At 39.2% G+C, this 10,999-nt stretch overlaps 1 protein-coding gene across 1 annotated transcript in view; it reads left to right on the forward strand.

Annotated features, from left to right (window-relative positions):
- The window catches only part of RUFY1 (RUN and FYVE domain containing 1), a 123,046-nt gene that overhangs the window by 65,516 nt on the left and 46,531 nt on the right, over positions 1-10,999 (forward strand). Inside the window, exons 7-10 of the mRNA XM_007953410.2 lie at positions 2,304-2,369; positions 5,104-5,173; positions 8,377-8,478; positions 9,801-9,917. Coding sequence (XP_007951601.2) covers positions 2,304-2,369; positions 5,104-5,173; positions 8,377-8,478; positions 9,801-9,917 — 355 coding nt within the window. The remainder of the gene's footprint in view (positions 1-2,303; positions 2,370-5,103; positions 5,174-8,376; positions 8,479-9,800; positions 9,918-10,999) is intronic.

The following is a 10,999-nucleotide window of genomic DNA, read 5'->3' on the forward strand; positions in this document are numbered from 1 at the left end:
AAGTGAGAGGGGAGCTGCTGCATTGTAATTTTTGGTCAATGACATGAGACAAAGTATATGTGAACTGCTGTATGAAAAGTGAATTTACTCTGTAAATCTTCACCCAAATCCTAATTAAAAAAATAAAATAAATTAAAAAAAAGAAGCTATCTAGAAAGAAAAAATAAAATTAAAGAATTGTGTATATATTGTGTATATTATGTTATAATAAAAAAGGATATGCATATGTATTTCTGCATTATGCTTTCATGTATACTTCTAGAATGGCATTGATAACAAACTGGCAGCAGTGGTTGCCTATGGGGAAAGGGATGGTATGCAGGCCTGGCAGGAGGTTTTCCTGTAAACTCTGGTCATGTTTGAATATTTTACCATCTGTTATCTGTCTTTTCAAATGTCTTCCCTGACAAGGACCCCTAAGTCTCAGTGCCCTGGCAGCACCCTATCCAGGAATGGACCAGTGGGAACCTCATTGATTCTTTATGCACCATGAGTACAAGGGTTAACCCACTGGGAATTTAAAATCTAGTCTTAATAGCAAAGAATTGGAAATAAAATTATCTTCCAGTAAAAGAATAATTGAATGAGTTATGGAACATCCCATTATGGTATATTATGGAGACATAAAACAGCATATTTAAGCTACTGGTAAAGTTGGAGAGATTTCCACAAGATATTATTTAGTGAGTAAAGTATGATAATGATGAGTATATATGATAATTCCTAATACATATCTTTTCAACTGAATGTGCTATTTATATGTCTCCAGTACACATAAACATTATTATAGGCATGTAGAAGGATATTCAACAGGTTGTTAATATGGGCTACCTGGGAGAACTATGAAAAGGGCAGGATGGAGGAAAACAGATTGAAAAAAAAAAAAAAAAAAACACTCAAAAACAAATCCAGCACATATAAGATGAGCCTGCAGGATAATTCTGTGTGTATAAATTATATGTTTGTATGTATATAAAGGGCGCTCTGGCGGCATAGTGCCTAAGGCATTTGACTGCTAACCAGAAGGCTGGCAGTTCAAACCCACCAACCACTCCTTGGAAAGAAGACTGGGCATTCTACTTCCGTAGAGATACTGCCTCAGAAACCCAAGGGAGGGGTTGCTATAAGTCAAATCAACTCCATAGCAGTGAGGTTTTTTTGTTTTTTGTTTGTTTTGTTTTGTTTTATGTATATAAAGAAATTAGGGGGTGGAGGAGCTCTGGTAGCATCATGCCTAAAGCACTTGACTGCTAACCAGGAGGCTGCTAGTTCAAACCCACCAGCCACTCCTCAGAAGGAAGGTTGGGCAATCCACTTCCATAGTGATACTGCCTTGGAAACCCAAGGAGGGGTCGCTATGAGTCGGGTCCGACTCAACGGCATATGACGACAACAAGCCAAACTTTAAAATATAGGTTGAAAACATCAGACTTACAGATAACTCATACATGCCTTTTAATATTATAAATTTGCCATCATTTTGAAATGATTGAACCAACTCCTACCTGCAACAAATTCTTCACCACAATCACCTTCTTTTGCTGCATGTGAAACTTGAGGCTTTTCTTGCACTAAAACAAAAAGAAGAAGAAGAACCCACTGTCATTGAGTTGATTCCCACTTATAGTGACCCCCATTGGGTTTTCAAGGCTGCAGATCTTTATGGAAGTAGATTGCCTCATCATTCTCCTGCAGGGCTGCTATGGGTTTGAACTGCCAGCCTTCTGGTTAACATCCAAATGTCTTACCCACTACGCCACCAGAGCTCATTTTCTTGCACTAAAGTAAGACTAAATAAGAACTGTATGCAGCTGTTCCAACTTACCTACAAATTTGGCTCAATGACACACTTAGAAATAGATCTTGTTTGTAACCTGAGGACTGCTTGTATTAACCCAGACTTCCCTGGCCTTCAGAACTGATAACCTGTGTTTCAGAAAGTCTTGTATTCTTTCCCAAATGAGCCTCCTTTCTTTCAGTATAAGAATCACTTTCTCTATACATTCAGAGATCTGTTTGCATGTGGTGGGTTGGTCCTTAGACCTTGCTCATAAAGAGCTGTCTCCTCTCATTCCAAATGCCCAGCCCATCTTCAGAGGGGGAGGGCATCTACAGGGAGCCAAGACCTCCCTGGCCAGCCATGTCTTTCTTTTGTCTGGGACCAGGTACTGAGCTCTGACTACCTCTTGGTTTCCTGAAGATATTGGTACTTCTACAAGGTGATGTTAAGACTTGGGGGGCAGTTAGAAAGTATTAACCATGAATTTAAAATTTGGCTCCCTTTTTATGCTTTTTTATAAAAGGCATGAAAGAATTACTGATGTCCTTGATCAAAAGAATTATGTGGAAGAACTCAACCGGCACTTAAGGTAGGACTTGCTCCTTTATTCCAGTGTTAGTTGCATACTCTTTATCCTATATTGTTTTCATATAATTTGAGTTGCCATAAACTTATAATAACAATTATCATTCATAATATACTTTTTTTCATAACAAAAAATATTTACTGAAACATAGACTGGAGAGGTGTGACTTACTCATAAGGGGCTTTTGGGAATATTTCTTGTTTTTGTTTTGTTTCAAAGGGTACATAAATTAAAGCTTGGATCTCCACTTCCCACTCCATAGCTGGGTAGTTGAAACTCACGCCATGGGAATCACTGCTGCTGATGGATATGTATCATACCCCTCCTGTGGGCTGTTACAGGAAAAATGGGTTAAAAACCACTGGGCTGGACCTCCTAGAACAATTTGATAGTATTGCAGGCATCTTTATTTTGAATTTTTATTTTCATTGGAAAGCTGTTAATGTGTTTCACAAAACACTAGTTCTTGGAAATGTTGGTGGGCAGTTGGGGAGATTGTTAGTCTAATGTGTTTGGGAAACTCGTCATTCTCTATTTGACCCCTTTCAGAGCGTGTATGTTGCACGTTAGCAATACTCCATGGGAGAGTCTGTGCCCCAGAACCCATCTACACAAGCTTTTTTATCCCTTAATGTACTGATATAATGACTGTTACATTAATGGACTCTTACACCAAACCTTTCCTCTATCATGGGAATAAACTACTTGATCATGTATCATACTTTTAACATGTAAGTTGACTTAATTGTTCCTCTGGCATGGTATTAGGGTTATGCGGCTTCACAAAGTGAATTAAGAAGCTTTGCCTTATTTCTGTGCCTGAGTATAGCTTCTAGTTCATGGACATTATTTGTTCCCTTAAAACTTTAACCATCTGGGCTTAAAGCCTTTATGGAGCTAATATTTTGCTGGCTTTCACTTGTTTTCTTAATTGTTGGTCCATCTAAGTTTTCTGCTTCCTAAGGATAAGTCGTTTTTGGTAATTTATATTTTCTAAGAAAAATATAAATTTTATTGATTTTTTTTTTTCTAAATTATATGGTTACTATAGAGTTAAAAGGAGCTCTGGTAGCATAGTGCCTAAGGCACTTGACTGCTAACCAGAAGGCTGGCGGTTCAAACCCACCAGCCCACTCCTCGGAAGGAAGGTTGGGCAATCCTATTTCCATAGTGATACTGCCTCGGAAACCCAAGGAGGGGTTGCTATGAGTCGGGGCCAACTCGATGGCAAACAACAACAACATAGAGTTTAAAAATATATTCTCTAAAAATGTTTAATTCCCTCCATATTTTTTTTGTTTTATTCCCTGTCTTAGGGTTTCCTGGATATACAGAATCAGTGACATATATGTATGTATTAGAGAAATTTATTCCAGGAGACTAGAGATCCTGTATAGAGTGGGAGGAAAAATGTGGAACAAAATTCAGAAACACAAAAATGACCAGAATTACTGGTCGGATAGAATCTGGTGAAACCCTCAAGACTATGGCCCTGGGCTACCAAGAGATTGGCTCACATGATTGTAGTGGGCTGGCAAGTCCAAAATCTGTAGGTCAGGCAGCAAATTGGAGACTCCTAGAGTTGTGTGTCTTAAGATTCATAGGTCAGGTGACAGGGAGAGAACAGAGATGAGAGAGAGAGAACGCAAGTTCTGCCAGACTATATATTACAGCCTGAAGGCAGACCACACTCTAAGAAAACCCCCCTTTCAACTAATTGATAATTACTTTATATTAGATTATATTATGGAAAGTGATTAAATTACATTATAGAACAGCAACTAGTCTAGTGTTGGTGAAGCCATTGTTAACCGTATAGCCTAGCCAAGTTGACATGTAAAATTAACCATCCTTTTCCTTTTTTCATTTTGTGTCCTTGTATTTTTTTTTTTCACCTCACTCAACTTCTAAATTTTAGCTTATTAGCCTTGCCAGTTTGTTTCTTTTTCTTCCCCCTCCCCAGCAAAACGGACCTGGGCACTATAGCCTGTTGCTTAAAAGTTAGTCTGGAAACAGACCACCTGGGCTTAAATTCCAGCCCCTTTCATAGATGTGTGACTGTGAGAGAGTTCAATAATATATAAAGTTCTGGTGTCCTCATCTATAAAATAGGTTGACAATAGAACCTACCTCATAGAATTTGGGATAAGGATTAAATGAGTCAGTGAACTTAAAGTGCTTCGAACCAACAGGTCCTGACACATAGTCCACAAAACAGTATTAGTATTGTAGTGTTTATATTTATTATTGTTTATCAAGTCTACTGTCTTCCTATTTTCTGATTCATCACGTTAGCATTCTACATGTTTTTCAGTATAAAAATCATACATACTCCTTTAAGACTATTTGGAAAATAGAGAAAGGTATAAAAAAGATTTAAAAATCATCTTTGATCCTACTACTCAAAAGTACCAATGTCTTGTTATGAACATTAGGTATAAGACTGCCAACACGTTTTGGTTCCCATCATCTATTATGTTGGGGGAAAAACATTTTCTTCCATTTGACTTAAAAAGAAATGAATAGCATATTCTAGGGACAAAACTTATTTAAAAGTGTGTGTATATACAAACACATGCATGTGTATATATTTTGCAGAATTCTCATCTCCACTGAGTTAATTGGTGACCCTTTGACTTTCCATTTCATACAGGAAATCTAGAAATTTCTGTCTTAGTGCTTTCAGATTGGGAAAACCATCAGCTTTTACAGGTTCATGTTTGTTTATTTTCTACAGTTGCACTGTTGGGGATCTTCAGGCCAAAATAGATGGCTTGGAAAAGACAAATTCAAAGCTTCAAGAAGAGGTTTGTACTAACTTACAGAAATTCTTAAACAAAACAGAATTTACCCAGGGTTAAGAGAAATGACATAATTGGTATGTCTGACTACAGTTTATTGCTGGTATAAACTAGAATTGCTAACCTCAGGTTGAACTGCATGTAGACAGGTATGCTTAACACTTTGCGTCCTCAGAACAAATATCCCTGTCCAAAGCCCCCAGTGAGATACTGCAACTGACCGTGAGCCAATTCTACATCACTTTGGTTTTATTACTTCAAAGTAATCTGATAAAAGAAAACTCCTCCTTGGAAAATCCCAGCTTATGCTGTGAAGTTGTTGTTTTCTTCCTCATTTCCACCTTTCCTGTGAGGTAGTATTCTCCCCACTGCCCCAGAAATCACTGTTGAAGAGTATAAATACCCTAGCCCACCCCCCTCTATACCTCTGCCTCTCAGAAAAGGAAGTAGAACCACTCTTTGCACAGCATGGTCTTTCTCTTCTTTCTCATTAGGAAGAGAGAATGAAAGGACAGAGAGGAGGAGGGCTGAGACCGAGAAAGAAAGCTTGCTGCCAGCTGCTCGGCAGCATCCTTCGGACACATCGTGTCTTCTGTTAGCAGAAGGGGGTTTGTCCAGCCTTTCTGAGCCTTTCCTTAGGTAGTGGTCCCTGTCTGCTTAGGCCTTTCCTACCCAAGACTCACTAAGAAGAAAGAAGGTCTCTCAGAGGGGCTTGAGCATGAACACTCCACTGTTGTGGAATCAGGTTACAGGCACAACTTTATAATGGACTCCCCTGTGTAAGGTTGCCCTCTCCTGAGGGGCCTGCACTGTAAGGTTTTCAGGAGAGAATCTCAGATGTGTGTGGTTAGAAGGAAATTCAAAGTGAGTATTAATAGATAAAAGGAGCTCTGATGGCGTAGTGGATAAGGCATTTGGCTGCTAACCAGAAGGCCAGCAGTTCAAACCCACCAAGCTGCTCCATGGAAGGAAGATGGGGTGATCTACTTTTGTAAAGATTTGCAGCCTTGGAAACCCAGTGAGGGTCTCTATAAGTCGGATTCAACTCAGTAGCAGTGAGTTTGGTTTTGGTTTAGTTTATTCATAGATAGACATCATAGGAGACACTTCATTGAAGTTAGATTCAGAGGACACAGGCTAACCTTAAAAAACCAAACTCACTGTCATCGAGTCAGATCCAATTCATAGCAACCCTTCCGTGGGTTTCCAAGATGGTATCACTACAGAGGTAGATCGCCCAATCTTCCTTCCAAGGAGTGGCTGGTGGGTTTGAACTGGCAGGCTCCTGGTTAGCAGTCAAATGCCTTAGGCACTACGCCTAAGATCTCATTAGGTAATAGGCTTTTGAGCCTCAGTTTAGTTAAGTATTGATTGATAATACACACTTTATAATAGTGTTGTGAAGGTAAAAGGAGATTAATATCTTATAAATGTGCCTAATACACCATTTAGCCTGTGGAGGCACTCAAAAGATGTTGATTAATTTTAGGACAAGCAGATCTCTTCTTTGTTTTCCCAGACAAGGTGGCATGCTTTGAATGAAGGCCTAATTTAGCTTTTTTATTATTACTATTTATTGTGGTAAAAATATACACAGCACAGCATATAACAATTCAGTTTAATTTAGCTTTTGAAACTAAACAACTGGTGTATTATTTCTTTAGAAGCAAATGATTATAATGGATAATGTGCTGTAGAGAAAAGTATAGTTCTCTTCAGAGTGTAGTCTCTTGAGTCTTTAGAGAGTGGGATGAGAATTGGCGTACCATTTTTGTCTGCTGCTTCCCTTTTAGCAACTAAGGCCTCCTTTTAAAGCCTTGACATTTCTTATTGGAGGACACCAATCATGTTTAGAAAACCCAGTGCTGGGTTCTGGGTCTGAGTGGAGAGTAATTTTGTGGTGTTTTTAGACACTGTTGACAAAAAGGAAGTGAGAAGTTCAGTGCTTCAAGGTTCCTCTATCACTGAACGTGTGCCAAGAGCACACCCAGGAAGTGCCTAGTACAAATGTCTTACTTCTTTCTTTTCTCTATCCACCCTTTATTCTGAGGCTGGAATCAGAAGGGGGTTGGTTGGTGTATTTGCTCAACTCTTTTGCCTCTTGGGATGTCCTCTTCTCAGACAAATCCTGAAGGCATCCTGCTTCTGTGTGCTGTTCCCTAAACTACAGAACTCACTCAAGGGAGGACAAGGCGTCCTCTAGGGCACGGCTTTAGTGGTATGTTTTTTATACCTCCCCAAAGCTGCTTTACTTCTCCTTGTAAAGATAAAATGTAGTTTGTTCATTGGCTGGAAAAACTGAAAAGAATGAAGAATCAAAATATGCTCACAATCCCTTTACTAAGGAACAGCTACTTTTTTTATTATTATTATTATTTTTATTGTGATTTGGGTGAAGGTTTACAGAGCAAATTTATTTTCCATACAGCGGTTCACATATACTTTGTCTCATGACATTGACCACAGTTTACAATGCATCAGCTCCCCTCCTACTTCCTCCCCGTAGTTACCTCTTCCCTGTGTCCATCCCTCCATACACTCCTGCCCCCTGAGCTGTCTCCCTGTGCATAAGCAGCCCTTCTTTCTCCCATGATTGTTCTCTCCAAGGAGTGTATCTGCTTGAGGTAAATGTTCAACTCATATGCCTGGGACAGCTACTTTTAACATTTATTATATATTGTTCCGAATTTTACTTAAGTATTTTTAACGTAGTTGATTTTTTAAAATTAGAATTGTGTGCATACCATATAAGCTGCTGCTTCTCTATCACAATTGTAAGTATTTTTTCACGTTATAAAAAGCTTTTGTAAACATTTTGATACTTCATATCATATGTGATACTTCACTGTAATTTATTTTACCATTTCTCTAATATTGGACATTCAGCCTACTTCTAATTTTGGGGTCCCTAATTCTTTGCCCATTTTAAGTAGTTTGCTATATTTTTGGTAGAAAAGGAGAGAATATCTGAGGAGGACAGAGGTGCTAGGGACAGAGGTGGGAGAGAGATTTTAATAGATAACTTTATGTCTTTTGAAGTTTGAACCATGTGAATTCATTAGCTATTCAAAACAAGAAGTTAAATAAAAAGTGAAATATCAAGTGTATGAAAGTACATTGAAAATTGTGAAGATGCCAAACAAATGTGAGTTTTTATTGGAGGGGTAAGATCAATTTTGATGTTAAACCTAGAATTCTTTCCTAATCAGCTTTCAGCTGCAGCAGGTCGGATTTGTTCACTTCAAGAAGAACAGCACCAGTTGAGAGAACAAAATGAATTAATTCGTGAAAGAAGTGAAAAGAGCGTAGAGGTGAGACATTGACCTGAGAATTGGGGAGCACTTTTCTCACTCAGATATGCCCATTCAGTCTCATAGTTCTCAGTTTACTAATGGCCTAGGCCTCATATGTGCATAGGTACCTTGTTTGATGCCATCAAGTGCCTCCTGCTACTGTGCACTTGTTCACTCTGAGCCTCTGCATGGAAACTCCTGTTCATTCTTTAGTCTTCACTCCCATGTTCTGTCTTCTGTGATGCTGTTCCTCTGCCTGTGTGTGGGCGAGGCCCTTCTTCTTCCATGTTCCCAACATTGCTACAATGTTCCTTCATTGTAGCAATCTGTTTATTGTTTTGCATAATTACCTGATGAAGAGGATAGAGGCCATATCTGATTCATCTCCAAATCCACTCAGTGCTAAAATATGCTCAATAAATTTAAAAAAAAAGGGGGGGGGGGACTCTGGTGGCATAGTGCCTAAGGCATTTGACTGCTAACCAAGAGGCTGGTTGTTGAAACCCACCAACCACTCCTGGCAAGGAAGATTGGACATCTACTTAGGTAGTAATACCACCTTGTAAAAACCCAAGGAGGGGTCTCTATGAATCAGATCCAACACTTAATAAATACTGAATGATTAATTAATAAGGGCATTTCCTGATAAGCACTCTTGTTCTGTTTTAAAGAAAATTGAATGTAAATTGTTTTTGAATGATTAGATAAAGTGGTCTATCCATACAATGCAATGTTATTCAGCCATAAAGAAAAATGAAGCCCCACTACATGCTGTAACCTGGGTGAACCTTGAAAACACTGTGCTGAGTGAAATAAGTTAGTCACAGAAAGACAAATATTCTATGATCCTACCTATATGAAATATCTAGAATAGGCAAATGCATAGAGACCAAGTTTATTAATGGTTGCCAGGAGCTGGTGGGGGGAAGATAGGGAGAATTACCTATTGCTTAAGGGGCACTGAATTTCCAAAAAGGGAGAAAGAAAAATTTGGAAATTGATAGTGGTAATAGCTTCACAACATGATGAAGGTCACTAAATTGTACATGTAAAACTGGTTGAAATGGCAAATGTTTTGTTGCATATTTTACCATAATTTGAAAAATCATACATGTGTATAAATTGTTTTATGAACCTGACTTTTCTTTTCAAAAATTCATATGCCCTCATCCTTTTATTTTCAAGTTCTCATATCTTTAAATTTGTAATGTTTTTCATCATATTTAAACACAAATTATTCTACATTTTTAAAAATTATATTTTAAAATACTGTCATTAGTTAGGTTTTGTTTTGTTTTCCATAAGCAAATCATTCCTCTCAATGTTCTTGCTTGATACAGATAACAAAACAGGATACAAAAGTTGAGCTGGAGACTTACAAGCAAACACGACAAGGTCTGGATGAGATGTATAGTGATGTGTGGAAGCAGTTAAAAGAGGAGAAGAGAGTCCGATTGGTGAGTAGGTGAAGTGGGTTGTCTTTAGAAAGTACTCTTCAATAACCTTCTGAGTTAATTTGTCAACACTTTGTCCTTTTTTTTTATTTTATTTTTATTGTGATTTGGGTGAAAGTTTACAGAGCAAATTCACTTTCCATACAGCAGCTCACATACACTTTGTCTCATGACGTTGACTGCCATTTCCCACAATGCAACAGTTCCCCTCCCTCTTCCTCCCCATAGCAACCTCTTCCCTGTGTCCTTCCCTCCCATGCACTCCTGTCCCTCAAGCTGTCTCCCTGAGCATGCACAGCCCTTCTCTTCTCCCATGATCAAGCTCTCCAAGGAGTGTATCTACCTAATGTAAATGCTCAGCTCATCTGCCTATCTTTCGTTTGGCTGGAAAGCCACAAGAGTGGGTTCAATTCCAGACCTGAAGGACAGCTAGGGGCCATAGTCTCAGTGGTTCCACCAGGCTCTGTCAGACCAGCAAACCTTGTCCCTTTTTTTTAGTATTTTGAGTTTTGTTCCATATAATTGTCCCACTCTATCCAGGATGTCCTACATAGATCCTCCTCCAAGTGGTTGACAGTGGTAGCTGGGCACCATCTAGTTCTTCTGGTCTCATAGTCATATAGGCTGAGGAACACATGGTGTACAGTCCCTTGGACTAATTGTTTGCATGCGTCTTTGGTTTTCTTCATTCTTTGCTCTGGATGAGGAGAGACCCATCGTTGCATCCAGATGGTCACTTGCAAGCTTTTAAGATCCCAGTAACTACTCACCAAAGTAGGATGTAGAACAATGTTTTTGTGTAGCATGTTATGGCAATTGAGCTTGCTGTCCCCTGTGACGATGGTCCCAAGCCCACAGATCCAACTACCTGCTCCCTGTGGATAGCTGGTGTGATAGTTGAAGATGTGTCAACTTGGCTGGACTCCAGTTGTGAGTGGTTATTCCCATGATGGGATCAGATGACTGAGTTCTGAGCGGCCGGTCTGCCCAAGGGGAGTTTCCCCAGGTGTGTGGCCTGCTTGCAATGCTATTCCAAGGACAAGCTGGAAGAACGGCATTCCGGACTATATACTTCCTTGAGTGAG

The sequence above is a fragment of the Orycteropus afer genome, unplaced genomic scaffold (genome assembly GCF_000298275.1).
Source record: "Orycteropus afer afer isolate SDZICR_OR568_19922 unplaced genomic scaffold, OryAfe1.0 scaffold00393, whole genome shotgun sequence".
Classification (NCBI taxonomy): domain Eukaryota; kingdom Metazoa; phylum Chordata; class Mammalia; order Tubulidentata; family Orycteropodidae; genus Orycteropus; species Orycteropus afer.